General features: G+C 40.5%; 1 protein-coding gene across 1 annotated transcript; it reads right to left on the bottom strand.

The window, feature by feature from the left end:
- Positions 1-16,827: 16,827 nt before the first annotated feature.
- Positions 16,828-17,612, bottom strand: LOC148011697 (uncharacterized). The gene is made up of 2 exons (XM_087670831.1): positions 17,434-17,612; positions 16,828-17,293 (listed from the first exon to the last, which is right to left on the bottom strand). The coding sequence occupies exons 1-2, from the start codon at positions 17,546-17,548 to the stop codon at positions 17,103-17,105; spliced, it is 306 nt and encodes a 101-aa protein (XP_087526957.1). The 5' UTR covers positions 17,549-17,612; the 3' UTR covers positions 16,828-17,102.
- Between the last annotated feature and the right edge of the window lie 551 nt (positions 17,613-18,163).

The raw sequence follows: 18,163 nt of genomic DNA, 5'->3' as shown, positions 1-18,163 counted from the left end.
CTAGTCCAAAATCTAAAGTAGAGTCAGACCACATGGGTTCCTTGGATTCTATGAATAAGGATCTTAATCCAAAGTCATATATGGCTCTTGATTGCTCTCTTTCATGGGGAATACGAAACAAAGAACGTAATCCCAAATCTGTCACTCGATCTATCCACAAGGGTTCTTTTGGTGCTTTAAATAAGTAGTTTAACCCAAAAGTAGGTTCTAAATTCGAACCAAATGTAGATTCGTTACTCCCTATAGTGGCATTAGCTTCACTCTCCACGCTCTCACTTTGCGTACTCTTTGCCTCAGTAGGACTATCAATGCTTGAAACCACTCGATTCTATTGGTATAAAGCTGCTTCACTTTCCTTTGATGGTGTTCGATCAAATGATATGTTAGGCTCTAAGGATTCTATGTTTGAGTTAGACAGAGCGTCTATCCCCAAGTTCAGTAATGCGTTGACTCTCAAGCCTTTCTAATAACCAAGCCTCCTGTTGTGCTGCTCGCTCTCTAGCTCGCTGATCTCTAGCTTTGTTTTGTTGCCTCCGTCTCTCTTTTGAATTCATCCACGATTACTAAACTAGTTCTTACTGTCATACTTCAAAATTATGCTCGTTCTATTTGAAGCTATAAAATTAGGTTTTCGCTTGTATGCATGCTTAGAAGGTTCAACATAGTTGGCAACTCTGGGTCTATTTCCCCATATGGCAACTTTTCTTCTTGCTCGAGGATTAAGCCTAAGATTTCAGCAACCTCTCTAACATCTTTTGTGTCAAAAGTAATTTTTAGACCTCTGGATACATGTATCCAGGGCAGCACATCATCCCAGACCACTCTTCTAAAGGTTCGGTAAGAGCTGCGATAATATTAACGACGTTTGTTTATAGTAGTCCAACTATAGATATCTAAACTCCAGTAAACATACTTAATATCACACTTCGTTGCTTTTAAACTTTTAAAGTTAGGTCTTTATATTGGGTACTAAAACGCTAAACCTAGGATAACTACAGTTTCCCTCCATCTTTCAAGAGCGGCTCCTCATAAATTTCTCCTGCCATACTAGTGGCGGTTTATCCAGGAAGTTTTGATGTTTGACTTTAAGAAATTTGTTTCAAGGTATAGATCCCTTGGATCTATTTGAATATCCCCATTCAAATTCCTTTTTATATTTCTCTTCTCCAACTGATTAAAATTAATTCTTTTTATTTATTCAAGTGATAGCAAACATTCAAAACAAATTTTCTAACGTACCATAAACCCATAATTTTAATTCCTTATAACGTTTCCCCTCTCCATATTGCAATTCGTCATTGCTCTTAGTGTTTAGATAATTAATTCATTTTGCGAGAATAACGTCCTTTCTTTCTTCTTCTTTACTAAATACCAATTAAGATAAAAACAGGTACTCTCTGCACTCTAACGTAAACACATACATAGTTTATTTTAAATCCCCATATTTCCCTTTAAATTATCAGTTAGTCGTAGTGGCCTTCCACTCATAATTCTTTCAACCATCTAATTTCTCTAAATGTAAATAAAATGTAGATATTTAATATAGATGCTGAGACTTCATCTCATGCCATCTAATCATTAAATTATTAATTTTTATGTTGCTTTTAATTTAAACCAAATATTGTAGCTAAAACTTGATATTAGTAATTATTACAAAGTATTATTAAGCTTATTATTCTTACCCTCCCATATTTCATAAATTTCCACACCATGGATAATCTCTATTTATCAAAATCAAAACACCATATCTTTATGAAAGCATTTCTTTAAGTAAAACATTATTAAATTGTTATTTATTTCCTTTTAATCCTTACAAAAATTCACTTACAACTCACAAACTATCTTTTCAGCCTTTCACTAGAAATCCATAATTGTCATTGATAAATAACACATTTTATTTAAATGAAAACTATGATTTTTCTTTAAAAATATTTGTTTTTGAATTTTTAAATATATTAAATAGTCTTTAAATATTATGAAAAAATTTTCATTGAATTTATAAAGACATAAAATTTATTTAAAAAAATATCATAAGTCGTATTGGATCAACCAAAAATTTTGTAAAAAATCATATATGTCAATTTTGAACCATTTTAGAGCATTTTTCACTATTTTTTATTGTCAGAAAATAATTTCAGGTGCACATAAATATAGACAATTATTCAAAACAAGAAAACATGTTTCAAGACATTTTCTAAAAATACTAAACTGAATATTTACTCATACTATATCATTTATTTTAGATAAATGAGTTAGGATGCTTACATGTTAAACCGCGGGTCGTCGTCATGTCTTTGAAGACCGTGTCCTCATGCAGTCTAGCCAAGGGTATCCTCCAGCCAATCATCGTGATTGTGAGCTTATACTATAGTCTTTTTTTCTCCTTCGATCTCTCGCGCTCTATTGCTCTTTAACTCAATCTAAACCACCCTTAAAGGGTTTAGAAGGATTAAACTCTTAATGAAGAGTTGATTTTAGCTATGATTTTAAGTTGAGGAGGCGATGACTTATGACGGAGATGGAGACTAATTCAATATCTTTTTAATTTGCCCACCAAATCCTGCGCGAGATAGAGCGAGTTGACGAAAAGAAATTCTTCTACCAGCCTATAAGCTCAGATCATGTGGTTACATTGATGCTCCATTTTGGCTATTAAAGAGAAATCATGGCGATGAAGGTAGATATGAAGGTTTTGATATTGTCTTTCTCCCATGGCTTTGCCTTAATGCAGTTAAGATCTCCCTCTTCACTATCAAACTGAATTTGGGTATCTTCTATCTCTTACTTTCATGGCTCCAAGAAGGCGCCTTGTCTTCTATTGGCTTTATATCAAACAAGCAGGCGCAAGAATGAAGAATGATTATGACATTTTGAAGTAATGAAATTACACCCTCTCTCATGCATTTGTCGCCTTGATTTTCGTCCCTCTCCATCCCCTTAGCAAGATCAGAAAATCAACACCCTTCTTCTCTTTATCATAGTTTCAGTTTCCATGGCCTCAATCTCCAGGAAGCAAGTTCGAGAACGGCTTGTTAGAAGACCGCCTAATTTACCTTCCACATGCTACTGAATTCAAAAGTTATGTCTGTCCATCGGCCATAGAAAATTTGCATATTATCGGTCCATCGATCTTTGTTGCCCTCCTCGATTTGTTTGTAGTCTACAAGGTGCTCCTCCTTCAGCTGGTTCATGGTGTGTAGGATTTGGTTTCAAAGCAACAAATCGATGGACATTGAAGCAAGAGATTGAACTCATATATTTGGCCCTCTTCATTCACAGGCGCACCTAGACTAGCATTCTAGACAAGTATTCAGCCCCCATCATTCACAGGTGCTACGATGCAGCATTCATCTCAAATACTCGGCCTGTATGGCATGGCGTGGGACTCATTGCCATTGTATCTCTCCTATTCGTCGACTAGAAAATTGGCGCCCTTTCTTTTCACTCCCCCCAAGATCACACACTCCCTCTTCACTTCTCTTCCTTCAACGGCCTTTCTCATAACCACCTTTGGGCATGCCCATCATGGACATACCTCTACTGAGCTTCACTCCAAACATAGGATAGTCCTTATCAAACTTCTCAAATATCCTTGCATAGTCAACCTATCCAAAGCATGCTAGCTTCATATATAAGATCTAAATATGTTGTATTAACACCACCCTTTTTCACCAATCTTCAACTACACTTATAAATGTGACTAATCATGGAAATCTACATATATATATATATATATTCTTTGGGGCATCTACAAAGGCAAGTATTTTCTAAATCCACCCTCTAGCGCGAAACTCCTTCAAACCAGGATTTTTCCCTTGTCAGACTACAGAGACAGGTCCTCCAAAAGTTTTTGGGCATCTTGTAGAATGTGAAGGCATATTGGGATAGGGATGCCAATGGCCTAAACAACAATGATCAATATTGTTTTAGGCTATTCCAAGCATGAAATCATAAGATCATATATTTTAGTACATATAAAAGGCAAGGATAACCATGATTTAGCAAAAATATTTAAGAACACTTTTAAACATGCAGCGCATAAGAACTACTCCCCTTAGCTCTTGTATTCATTCCTTTTATAAAAAGAAAGACTTTTAAGGTTAACTTTAGTATTTCATAAGTTCTTTTTCAAGTGCTTTAGAGTCAAGATAATTTATGAAGCGAAAAAGACAACTTCTGGATGCCTTTTTATACTATTTTGAGTCTATTCTTTTATTTTTTGTTAATGTGTGTGACTAGGCTCATAAAATTAACTAAGAAAAATAATAATGTTAGAGAATGATTTTAAAATATTTTTTGTAATGCGGAAAAATGATAATTTCATAGAGTAATTTTAAACTATTTGCAAAAAAGAAAATTGGGGGCCATAAATATAGTCTTTAGGATATGATATTCACAAGTACATATGAATGATCTCGCTAAAAATTCATGTCTACTATTGCTAAGGGTAGAGTAGGGATACAATAATGCTCACGAATTTTCTTGAGCTATTCCAAGATTTTTTGGAGCTTTGAATTACCTCCATGTCTTAACTCATAGGAAGTCTTAACTCATAGGAATAAGGGCTAGAGCAAGTGAGGAGGGGTTAGAGGGTAGCATAAATAAACTTGGCATGGATGTTATACTTGAAGTTTGCTGTGACCACAAGAAGATACTAGACGAACACTACAAGGATTTGAGCTAGTAGCGACGCCGATTAGCGACGTCGCTATTAGCGTCGCTATTTGCGACGCAAATAGCAACGCGCCGCAGGGAAAAAAAGCGGCTGAAACCGATCACGGTTTTCATTTCGCGTTTGCTCCATTGCGAGTTTTGAGAGCGAGAGCGAGGGAGAGAGCGATCATCGTGAGAGAAGGAGAGGAAGAAGACTTGCCGCCGCCGCCGTCGCCGTCGCCGTTGTTCGCGAAGGAGAGGAGGAGCCTTCATCGCAAAGAGGAGCCACCCCACGCTCGCCATATCTCATCGGTGAGTCTCCCTCTCTCTTTCTTTTGCTTGTTTAAGGTTTAAATCACTCTCTCTTTCTTTTGCTTGTTTAGGAGAGGAAATGAGAGAGAGGGAGAGGGAGAGGGAGAGGGAGAGAGAGGGAGAGAAAGAGAAAGAGAGGGAGAGGGAGAGGGAGGGGGAGGAAATGAGAGAGGGAGAGAAAGAGAAAGAGAGGGAGAGGGAGGGAGAGGGAGAGTGCATTCTCTCTCTCCCTCTCCGTTTTGCTTGTTTAATGTTTAAATCACTTTCTTTTTTGCTTGTTTAGGAGAGGAAATGAGAGAGTAAGAGAGAAAGAGAGGGAGAGAGAGAGGGAGAGGGAGAAAGAGGGAGAGAAAGAGAAAGAGAAAGAGAAAGAGAAAGAGGGAGGGGGAGAAAGAGATGGAGAGGGAGAGGGAGGGGGAGGAAATGAGAGAGGGAGAGAAAGAGAAAGAGAGGGAGAGGGAGGGAGAGGGAGAGTGCATTCTCTCTCTCCCTCTCCCTTTTGCTTGTTTAATGTTTAAATCACTTTCTTTTTTGCTTGTTTAGGAGAGGAAACGAGAGAGTAAGAGAGAAAGAGAGGGAGAGGGAGAGGGAGAGGGAGAAAGAGGGAGAGAAAGAGAAAGAGAAAGAGAAAGAGAAAGAGAGGGAGAGGGAGGGGGAGGAAATGAGAGAGGGAGAGAAAGAGAAAGAGAGGGAGAGGGAGGGAGACGGCATTATTGTTTAGGAGGGAATAAGAGAGAAAGAGAGGGAGAGAAAGAGAGGGAGAGGAAATGAGAGAGAAAGAGAGGGAGAGGGAGGGGAAGGAAATGAGAGGGGGAGAGAAAGAGAAAGAGAGGGAGAGTGCATTGTCTCTCTCCCTCTCCCTTTTGCTTGTTTAATGTTTAAATCACTTTATTATTTGTTTATTTAGGAAATGAGAGAGAAAGAGAGATAGAGAGGGAGAGAAAGAGAGGGAGAGGGAGAGGGAGAGGGAGAGTGCATTCTCTCTCTCACTCTCCCTCTTGCTTGTTTAATGTTTGAATCACTTTCTTTTTTGCTTGCTTAGGAGAGGAAATGAGAGAGAAAGAGAGAAAGAGAGGGAGAGGGAGAGAGAGGGAGAGAAAGAGAGGGAGAGGGAGGGGAAGAAATTTAAGATAATAGACTTATCGATAATGGTATGCAATGTGCTTTGCCATGGGCCACGTACATTGGTGACTCTTTAAGATGGCTTAAAATTGGTCATGTCCTTCATAATGTCCAAGTAGGGGATCTAATTGTGATATGCATAATTCATTATTTTTGTATTAACTTTATAGGCATAACAAATTAGAAATCATGCCAACTAGTCAACGGAAGGACTAAAAGAAAATGATAGCATAACTAATGGTCATTACAATACTTCATCAAAATGAACCCAAAAGTATTGTTATAGAAGAAGAATCCCTTAAATTGAGTATAGGATATTTTCTCTTAGGTCTTATGACTATGAGTAGAATTGATTGAAATAAACTTTATTACTATAGTTGATAAATTTCATAGATGGCATTAATTTTAGTACGCGATCCTAGGACAAAAAAACCACATTTCTAAGATGCTTTTTGTTGAGACTGGTTTATTATTAGACTAAGAGATCCTCAATGATGCTCATAAATGGATTACTTATACTCAAAGCCCTCAAGTGCAGTTTTTTACAATAACGAATAATTATCTACCGGGACAAACAAATCCTTGAGCATGATACAAGGCCGAGATATAACATCAAAAAATCTCTCAACTACTATGTACAATGCAAGATTTATGGTCAACTTGCAACTTGACGTACATCTCCATAAAGCTATCCATTTAAGCCTCGTTTGCTGTAATGTAGATAAGATGGAAAACAAAGAAGGTCTTATTGTTCAAGACCACGAGGCGTATCTTAATCAGCGTGTCCCATGTCCTTGCTCTCAATGCAAGTTGGCAATTAGACGAAAACGTCGATTGTCTATAGAACACGTACGACGATTTGGCGAGTTTCAATCTAAGATCATTGATCAGGTGATTGCGAATTTTCAGCAAACGGTAATTTGAAGTTAATATTAATCGTGCATTGTACTCGCAAGCTAATTGAAAACCATACACAATAAGATTGGGTCTTGTTGGCAAATTTTCTATCCAGGGGGGTGATGTCTCGACCCAAGGGGGAGTGCACCCTTTGTGGCCAATTAGAAGAGTTCGTGGACGTGCGATGGATGGATTGCAGGAGTCAATCCACCACTCGCAAGGCTCATCTATACCGTCAATGCCAGAGGAGACAGACAACCTTCCCGACCTACCTACAAACTTGGAGCCTGAGATGGAGGCAATGATCGATGCATTGCTTCCCATGGATGTTGAGACATCTGACCCGCTTAGAGAAGAAGCATACATACCATTATATGATGGGTGTCGAGTATCTCGGTTGAAGACATTGCTTGCACTCTTAAGTGTGTGCAAGCAAAATACGGTTGGAGCGATACGAGTGTGACTAAGTTATTCAGGTACCTTGCACATAGGCTTCATTGATTTTTTTTTTCAGTACTATTGCAAACATTTGTGCTTTTTCAAGGTGTTTTATGATTTTTTTCAGGTTATTGAAATATCATATATTACCACCTGCAAATACCATGCTTGAGTCTCGTGATGATGCACGACATGTTTTACGAAAGCTTGGCATGGACTACAATAACATCCATGCATGTATCAACGACTGCATACTGTTTCTAGATGAATACGAGACTATGGAGACATGTCCAAAGTGTGGTGCTCACAGGTATCGGCAGGACTTGCAAGGGCAAACCATCCCTCAAAAAGTTCTTAGACACTTTTCGCTCATCCCCTCCATAAACCACATGTTTCGCACGTCTGGCATGGCAAGCTTAACAACGTGGCATGTGTAGAATAGGTCCACGGATGGAGTTCAACGAATATCAGCGGATTCGTGCGCATGGAGCCACATTGACTCTACCTTCCCAGGCTTTGCGCGAGAGCCAAGGAATCTTCGGCTCGGTCTCCCCATGGATGGTGTGAACCCATTCGGTCTGCACTCAACTTCTTACAGTGTGTGGCCTATAGTGCTTGTCAACTACAACATCCCTCCATGGCTTCCTACGAAGAAAGGACATCTCATCCTTAGCTTGCTCATCCCGGGCCGGTACAAAGTAAAAAATATGGATGTGTATCTTCGTCCATTAGTCGATGAGCTTAAGATTTTGTGGGAGGAGGGGGTCACTATGTAAGATATGAGCAGGCGCGATGGTCAGCGGTCAGCCAACATTCGAGCCATTGTCATGTGGACGATGCATGACTTTCCGGGATTGGGAGAGTGCTCAGGTGAGCAGACCTCCGTTCTCGCTGGTAATATCTATCTTTTATTTCATTCAATCAAGTATTCACTAAGTTGTGGCTCGCCTTACAGGTCTGGTTACCTCAGGTTATCATGCATGTCCATTGTGTGGGCCACAGTTAGACTCCCGAAGGTCACGAACCATGAAGAAGATGGTATATCAAGGACACGCCGCTTTCTTGCCAGAGGATCATGAACTCAAGGAAGGTTTTCTTGGACGACCTCCAACACGTATGAACGCTGCAAGCTAGTACGAGCTGAAAATGGTAAACCCGGAATCACATCCAAATGGAATGCGACGGTTCTCAGTTTTCTACGAGTTGCCATATTGGACCCACTTACAGGTCAACCACTCGTTGGATCCCATGCATATTTTCAAGAATGTGCGCAGCTTGCTATGGGACCACATCACAGGAATGAGAGACACTATAGGGTCACGAATGGATTTGAAGGAGGTAGGTTAGATGGAGGCGCTTTGGCCGCAGTCGAGTGCTGAAGGGGGAGTGCAGCTTCCTCGCACTCCTTGGGTTTTGTCCACCAAAGAGGAGCGCATTGTGAAGCAAGTAATCAAGTCTATCCGCACTCCAACGGGTATGATGCGTTCTCTCAGGTCCGCATTTTCTAAAGATGACAAATTTTCGGGGCTGAAATCCCATGATTGGCATAAGATATGTGAGGTCTGTGAACAGAATGGATTGTAATTAGCGTGGGCATTTTACAATTTGAAAAGTGGCCATTATTCATAATGCTTTCTCATTTGTGGCAGTTTGTCCTACCGATCGCGATTGCAGGATGCCTTACTCCGGAAATTTGCGGGGACATTTACAAGTTGTCGACTTTGGTGCAATGGATCTCACAAAAAGAGATTAAGACGTCCTCTATTGAATCCGCAAGGCGGGGAGTAGTGGAGATGGTCTGTCTCTTTGAGAAATACCTGTCCACTAGCATGCTCACGATACAAGTTCAGCTTCTTGTGCATCTTGTGGACGAAGTGGAGATTGTTGGACCTGTCCCTACGCGATGGATGTTCTTCCTGGAGCGCTTCATGAAAGGCTTTGTGCGACAACGAGCTCGTCTAGAAGGTAGCATGGTGGAAGGTTGGTTGGTGTCAGAGGCGTTAGTGCATATCTCACAATGGCTACCAATGGTGGAACCAGACAATGAAATGCTATGGACGCTGAAGGACGATGATAGACTGACTGGAGATGTGGTGCTTGGAAATGGGGTAGAAAAAAGAATGGATGTCTCAATGGAAGAGAAGGTGAATCGGTTTTGTATGTTGCACCATGCCTCCATGGAGACGTGGCTCGCCAAGTACCAGATTGCAAGGCAAGATCAAGAGGAAGCGTGAGCTGAATTCCACGCAGTACGCGTCATCGACCGATTCGATATCCCGAAGGCATGGAGGAGATGCCGCTGTTTATGTCAACATGATGGTTGCATGGAGCCTTGACTGCAGCATCCAGCGAAGGGACAGAGGTCTCAATGGAGGAGTGGGAGTTCTCGAGGGGATGTAGTCCAAAGGTGATGAGGGGTTTAGAATGTATCGTATCTAAATCTTATATGCGACATCTAATTTGAATGTTTCAATGTACAGTACAAAATATATAGTGCAGTGTGGTCGCGCGGATGGCATTTTCGCGTGGAGCATATTGACAAAATGCGCTCCACAATGGACTGTGGTGTCATGGCAAGGTTTGAGCAAGAGAGCTGGCGACGAGCAAGGGATCCGAACACGGTTGTGGATGAGATGGAGTATTTTGGAAACTTGCAAAGTATTATTACGGTGGATTACCGTAGCTTCTCCATGATACTATTCGATGTGCAGTGGTTCAAAGTGGTACTTGGAGGAGCTGGAGCAACAGTTCGACGAGGTCCATCTAGATTTCTAGAAATAGATTCCGAAAAAAAATGGACGGATTTACGCGACACCTTTGTGTTGCCGACCCATTGTGAACAGGTGCATAGAGTCATTTGATTTGCTGATTGTAACACGACATGGTTTATGTCACAAGGGTTTGAACTCGCTTTGTACGTGTTTGTGAACAGGTAATCTTCTATCCAAACCCCTGACAACCTCGATGGTGGTATGTTATACCTTCAAATCCTCGAAGTGCGAGAGTATATGATCAAAGCGATGTTCCGGGCAGCATAGATGAAGAAAATATGCAAATAGAGGGGTCGATATTACAAGGGGTGGAGGCCACCGCAAGCTTGGAGCCCGCATCGGCTAACAATGATGGAAATACAGTAGTCCAAGAATTTTTTGAGAACGAGGCAGACTCGTTCTTTTGTGGTGACATGTCGATCGACCTTCCAGTGTATGCAGAGTTGTGTCAGGAGAATAACATGGGACCATAGAATACTTCATTCTTGGAGAATTGTATTACTCAATTCGTTGTTTAGATCTTCCATAAAGGTATATAAGATATGCATTTTAAGAGGGATTTTTCAAAAATGATTTATATTACTGTGCTTTGTATAGTTTTGATTATTCTAACACCATTTTTTATCTGTGTAGGTGACATTTTCAGGATGAGTCGAGGGATGAGCGATGAGGAGTTTCAGGACATGATGGCACGCATGTCTCCAGACCAGCTCGCGAGATTCAGAGAGATGGCGGACCAGGAGCTATCTCGTTCTTCATCAGGGCGCTCTGCTAGATCTGCTTCAGTGCGATCAAATGCTTCAGCTTCGAGCAGACGATCTCGATGCTCACGACTTGGGCCAGAGGGAGGGACTACATCGGGATCAGGGGGGTGCTATTATAGAGACACGGATGTGGTGTCTCTGTCTCGTCATTCAACTGGAGCTGCATCACCTCCAGGATTTGTCACACTTGTGGGGACGTCTACTCCAGTTACTCCGGCTTTTGGGCAGCCGTTAGCGGGTGCCACCCGTTTTGGTGGCACCCCTATGAGTGGCACTCCGAGAGAGGTTACCCCCGTCGGTACACCGGATGCACAGGAGTCTCCTGGATATGCGTAGGAGCGTGGACGGAGATGGGAGAGGACCCATCTTAGGCAGACTCCTAGGGGTTATGGATACTTGGTTGATAGTAGGTCAGTAGCCATCATCATGAATGATGAGGAGAGGAGGGTGATGGCTCGCATGAGAGAGTTGTGCCAACAAGTTTTTCGGCACAACGTCCTGGATCATTGGAAGAACATACCGGAGGGGAGCAAGGACTACATAGTAGCATCCTTGCACGAGGAGTTTCCGGTGCCAGCCGCAGTAGATAGATTCTCTATGGGCTGGATGATGGATTGCATGCGTGCATACATGTCACATAGACGATCCGACGCACGCAAGGCAATCAAGAGTGGGGCTGCAAAGCCCGAGTGGTTAGATACAGACGACTGGCGCCGACTGAGGGAGAAGGCTACAGATTCGCCAGGATGTTGGAGTCAGCAGAGCGGGAGGCGGCGAGGGCACGACTCGAGGCTGGAGTGGTCCATCATCTTGGGAGTGGCGGCCACAGGACATATTTAGAGGACTTTGTAAGTTTCTCTTTTGTTTTGCTTATTTGTTTTTTTGAAATATTCTTTGTACTGACAATCATGTTTCTAACAGTTAGCATTTTGTTTTCTTTGCAGCACTCCATTACAAATCACGATCTGCAAGGCCTTGAGACTCGATATGCAGAGAGGTACGGTCTCAATGCATTGATCGACCAATTGTATAGACGCGGCGGCCCTGTAAGTCACTCATATTTCTTGTCCATAGTTACCATGAGATATTTGAATGCATTATTGTATGGTGGATTAATATGTTGTTTCTTTTTCTACAGAATCCGTTCGATGCTCCTTTGCGGCGGGACGAGCTTTCGGGGGACGAGGATTTCTATCTCGCCCTTGGATCCTTGGAGCTCACACACCTTTAGTTTTTAGTCGCCTGATCTATGTAGACATTTTCTATGTATTAGTGATATCCTTTCATGATTGTACCAATCGCATTTTATGCGATATCATGTATTTATTTCATGTACTAGTTTTATGATTTCAGTATACATTCTTTTTGTTTGCAAGCGCTTTGTATGCAGTAGTGTAGAAACTATTTTGTATGGCTCTCATACATCACACAGTGCTATAGCTGCCTTGCCACAATTTTTGTTTCCCTGTTAGCATCGCTATTTGCATCGCAAATTTACTGCTCGCGTTGCTATATGTGTCGCTATTTGCATTGCGACGCCAATAGTGACGTTTCTATGGCGTCGCCAATAACGACACTTTTTGCGACGACGGGGGCAAATTTTGTTGTTTGTATTTTTGTCGCTTTAAACGTTGGTATAAGGTCTATATCTTGTAGTGGAATAGGTGCCTATAGAAGAAGTTGCTACACGAGATTGCACACATCAGAGTTTGTGAATCTTCAAATGCATAGCATGATTGAAATCCTCATGGAGAGTAGATTAAGATCCTCTAGGGGTTCTACCTCTCTTGTAGAGATTAAAAACTATCGTTTTTTACCCAACGTGGAAGGTTTAAATAGATGCATAGGAGAGAATAGCCCAACAAGCTTTCCTCCACTCCTTGCTTTTTATAGTACTCTATTTTAATATTGGCCTTGTTGAGCATGCTCATAGCCCAAAAATCATGCCTTTATTTTAGCTCTCTTATTTTTAATCAAAAGAATTTTTTTTCCAATCTTAAATTGTTCTTCTTTTTCTTTTGTGTTTTCCTTTTACCAGGATGCACTTTCAATGTTCCATTGAGAATTTGCAAGAGTTTCTACATTTTTTGAATTCTTTATACCTTTGAGATTGGTGAGAATTTGATATGCTCACATTGATGCTTTTCTATAGAATTGCTCAATTTCAAACCCTAATAGAATGAGAATATCCCATAAAGTTTTATTCATTTTGGAGCACTAGTTAATACTTCCATCCTTGTAGGGTTATTTTAGGTGTAGCCTTCTTGTTATTCACATCACCTCATAGTGAACCTTGAAGTAGCTTCCCATATGTCATATTGCAAGCTTCCATGTACAGCTAGCTACAATAGTTGGCAACCCTACAATCCTTAGTACTTACATTTTTTTGTCAAGATATGAAGTTTATAAGTTTAATGCTATTTTGAGAGGCAACATTATTTCATCATACAGTTACAAATGTAGTTTACTTTATTTGCTATAGCCACATGTTTCGAGTAATGCAATTTAGCTTTTTGTCAATATGGCTATGTGCTTTGCCTTGTTGGTTCTTTTTGTCCATGTGCTCTTCCATCACCAATATGGTCATGCACTTGGTGATATGCTTTCCTTTTTATTATGGCTATCTAGTTTTCACGATGGGGTAGATATGACTATGTGGTTTGCTTGCCATGCACTTTGAATGTTACTCTTGTTGCTCATTCGGATTATAGAGAATATGATGTTAGTGTGCGGAGTTTCTATTTAATCCATTAGGGAAATATGCTTTTCTCTCACTAATATGATCATGAGATTTGTAATAAGATGGATGTCATAGCCATTATATATACTTGGCCAATGTGGCCATGTGCTTTGGTCAACATTGTAAGTGTTGTTGCTAAATGCCATGACTTTGTTGTTAGGGTCTCAGAGATTGTGTTAGTCATGTACTTGACATCTTTCTTTTATTTTTATTTTTGTTATTATAATTACCTTTCAACAACTATAGTCATGCTTTTGTGTGAAACAAGTGTGAAAAACTTAGTTGTGCGTAACTATTATACAAATGCAAATTTCTAAACAAAGAATATTTATTTTCCAGTTATACCTAACAAAATTATGAGTTCCAAGTTAACTTCATAGACTATCTATAATTCCCTAGTTAGAGGATAGTACTTGCTAGTTATGACTACTAAAAACAAAAATTTTCTAGTTAGGTTGATATTGTTACTAATCATACAATAACTTTCTAGATAATGTTGCTAGATAGGGCTTCAATTTTCTAGATACTATCTAGGAAAAGGACTTTACTAGTTAGAAGAGACTCGTGATGCCAAAATTATCTAGTTATAGCTAGAAAATTCTAAATTATTCCTAGTTATAGTGTGAACTTTCTATAGAGAGTGGTTTAGAGTTTCTTGTGTATAGAGACCAAGGAAACAACTAAGATAATTATTCCTATGACATAGTGCACACGTATAAGCCTTTTATTCATTTTAGCGATAACGCCCTCTGAGCCACGGGGAAGCCACGATCAATTAACAAGATTCCCTAGCATACAAAATTTGTTAGCCTTATTCAAGGTTGGCAAACGCTTAAGAGTAAGAAAGTGGAAAAAGTAATGGGGGTATGGCCCAAAACTCTAAAAAGTGAAGGGGCAATAAGGACCAGGACTTCAAGAAGAGACAAACACGACCCCAAAGCTCAAAGTGAAAAAGCACACAAAGTTAGAAAAATCTAAAAATAGCTAGAATATGTCACCTAGGACTATGTAGAAACTAAAACTAATATTAGAAACCCCCTTCCCTCTCGAACATCTAATGTAAAACCATTTTCTAGTAAACCCATTTAGAACCTAACATAAAACCCCAATTGACTCACATACGTACACAAACCACACACATTTATAGAGTCACACACTAAATCCCAAAACACCCCCATCTCCCACACACATAGTTACACATAAAATTTACACCTAATACTCACTCCACAATGTCTTAAGATCATTGGTCTTGAGCTTATTCATCCTAGGTTCACTCATCTTAAGATCCCTTGTCTTGAGTAAAATTATCTTGCAATCATTTGTCCTAGGTTCACTCACCTTGATATCACTTATCTTGGGATCACTCATTCTAGGTTCACTCGTCTTCAAATAACTTGACTTGAGTTCATTCATTCTAGGTTCACTCATTCTAAGATTATTGGTCTTAAGTTCACTCGCCTTGAGTTCACTCGTACTCACACACTAGCACTTGTACACTAAGACTAGCACCTTAGCAATTGTGCACACTTTCACTTGCACACTAGAGATCATTTGCAGTTCAATCATTCACATTAGGTCATTAATCTTAGATTATTTACACTAAAGATCATTTGCACCTCAATCAAATTAGATAAATGTTGCCTTGTCATTTAGTTGAAGCCTTGTCATGTGCATACTCATTCACATTTCCTTGCTTTCCTTTACTAATCCAAAACACACACTCTGATGCACTAATACACCCCTCATACACACTCTAACCTAACGAATTTACAAAGAAAACTCCCACATTCACACATGCACTCTTACACAAACATACACACACATAATCATGGTCACCCTATACACACTAAACATGCACTTATACACCTACACATCACACACAATCCATAACCACATGTGCACACAAACTTCAATTCATCCACATGTACTCTTATCTTAGTATGAATGCACACATGTTAGACTAATCACATAGCTAAGCTCAACTTACACTAGGATAGTTACTCGATTAGTAAGTTATGTACTAGGATAGTTTCCCATCTCCCATAAGTTGTGTACATATACAAGTTAGTTGCACACATACTTAGGTAGCCACATATAGATTAGTTAATGCACACATGCGTTAGTGAAATTATCTACCTAGATTAGTTAGTCCTAGGATAGTTGGGTCATAGCTAGGTTAGTGGCATGTTTTATTGGAGTTTTTTACTAGTGGTAGTATACAAGATAAGTTACACACAAAAATGCATTCACACATATACAAAAATATATTCACAAGAGATAACATTTCGTTCAACTCACATGTTACACACCTACACCCCACATATTGGCACAAACACATGAAATCCATTCATACACACACACACAAGCACATAAATGACCACATAAATACAACCCATAAACTCTACATATTATACACACCATATACACACATAATCAACTCATTCACACACTCCACACTTTCATCTCTTCACACATAGAACCCTAACTTATTCCAGACTCAAACCCATTCATAATCCTAACATAAAACCCCTTTGACTTACACACTCCACAAACCACACACATTAAGTCCCCAAAAACACCCCCATCTTCAACACACATAACCTAACATATACACAATTACACACAAATTTTACATGCAATACTCACTCCACACCATCTTAGGATCCATCATCTTGAGCTTATTTGTCCTTTGTTCACTCATCTTAAGATCACTTGCCTTCGATTCAGTCGTCCCGAGTTTATTATTCATCCTAGGTTCACTCATCTTGAGATCACTCGTTTTGAGTTCACTCATACTCACACACTAGCACTCCTACACTAAGACTAAAACCTTAGCAATCACACACTTTTTTACTTGCACACTAGAGATCATTTGCACCTCAATCATTCACATTAGGTCATTCGCACCTAGATCCAATGAGATGAATGTTTCCACTTACACACAAGAGATCATTTGCACCTCAATCATTCATATTAGGTCATTCACACCTAAATCGACTCATCATTTAGTTGAAGCCTTGCTATGCCACGGTATTTTAGAGAGAGAGATTGATTTTCTCACTTTTCGTTTCCCTAATACACTCATTATCTATTGATTCCACTATTCCTCGAAAAAGGAAAGAGATCAGCTGATAAGACTAAAGGGCAATTGAGGGAATCCTACTGCCATCATAAATATTATTGCTTCTTATTATCGTTCGACGAGTTCACGATGATGAGATGATGATGCCATCAACGTAGATGGATTACACGAAGTGAATGATGACAAGCAGCGGCGAGGCGACGGTGAGCTAGCTAGCTAGGAGATGGCGGGCGTGGTGGGGATCAGGGTGGTGATGGTCATATTAGATGTAGATGGAGTACACATAGATCAATGATGGCAAGTGATCACAGCTAGAAGGCTAGCTAGCAAGAGGTGGTGAGGGCGGGGCAGCAAGCGCAGGGAGCGGTGTCCGAGCCAGGGGCGGTGCTGCAGCAAATGGGGAAGATGTTGAGGGGTGCGTTGTTCACGCATGCCTCGATGCAGTCAGTGGTTGCCACGTACTTGCCCGTCAGCGCATTCAGGTTGCACACCGTGCCAGTGGCCGTGCAAGCTCCTGCGTTCTCGGCCATAATATCATAGTAATTAGTATTGCTGCCCAACTGAAACTGCATGTGCAATCTCAACCAATAGCCTTGACACGATGCATATTAAGTAAAACCAAGATAGTTATTACGTTGCCTTATGATAAATCACCTTGCACGAGCGGCAGCATCTTGATTTCGGGCAGCGCTAGCACTAGCACCACGGCAATACACACAGTCATCCAGAAACGGTTTCTTGCCAGCACCGCCAAGGTAGCTGCCGCCATGGGTACGATCGACTGAGAAATACAGATTATGCCACAAGAGCTAACGGCGACACTAAGCAGCCTACTGCAGACAGGCATGTATGGATCAAGTGATCGAAGCGGCTTTATAGAGACCAAGGAAACAGCCACGATAATTATTCCAGTGACATAGTGCGCACGTATAAGCCTTTTATTTATTTTAGCGGTAACGCCCTCTGAGCCACGGGGAAGCCACGATCAATTAACAAGGATGGAATATTGGAAAACAGCTGAGGGTCGTGCAAGCTTATCTCTGATCCTCGCGTTTCAGTGGTTTGTCCGAGATTGCAGCAGGAGAAACTACCAGCTTTTAGATCATATTCAAACCGAGCAAAATCCAAGGATCAACGACCGACGAAGTGGGACCAATATCAGAAATATTATGGGTTGACACAAAGCAGGTTTTAGAGTATTGCAGAAATCTGGGAGTCCTACGACAGAGGCAAGACGTAGGTCCAGTCGGCCTAGTCTTAATACGCCAAGTCATGGAGGCTGAAATAATCGACAATATACATCGATCCTACTTTTGTAAATCCAAAGACAATTAAGTCGTTTTAAGCACGCCATCTAACAAAACAACTCGAAGTTTAATCTTGT

Source organism: Lygodium microphyllum, chromosome 28, assembly GCF_053477565.2.
Source record: "Lygodium microphyllum isolate KBCC chromosome 28, Lygodium_microphyllum_v1.1.10, whole genome shotgun sequence".
Taxonomy (NCBI): Eukaryota; Viridiplantae; Streptophyta; class Polypodiopsida; order Schizaeales; family Lygodiaceae; genus Lygodium; species Lygodium microphyllum.
This window is presented reverse-complemented; position numbering and strand designations above follow the sequence as displayed.

Excerpts from the sequence above, each read along its gene's own strand:
- LOC148011697 (XM_087670831.1), bottom strand. The coding sequence starts at position 17,548 with ATGGCGGCAGCTACCTTGGCGGTGCTGGCAAGAAACCGTTTCTGGATG. Across the intron at positions 17,294-17,433 it reads GATGCTGCCGCTCGTGCAAG|GAGCTTGCACGGCCACTGGC; the intron begins GTGATTTATCAT and ends CCGAGAACGCAG.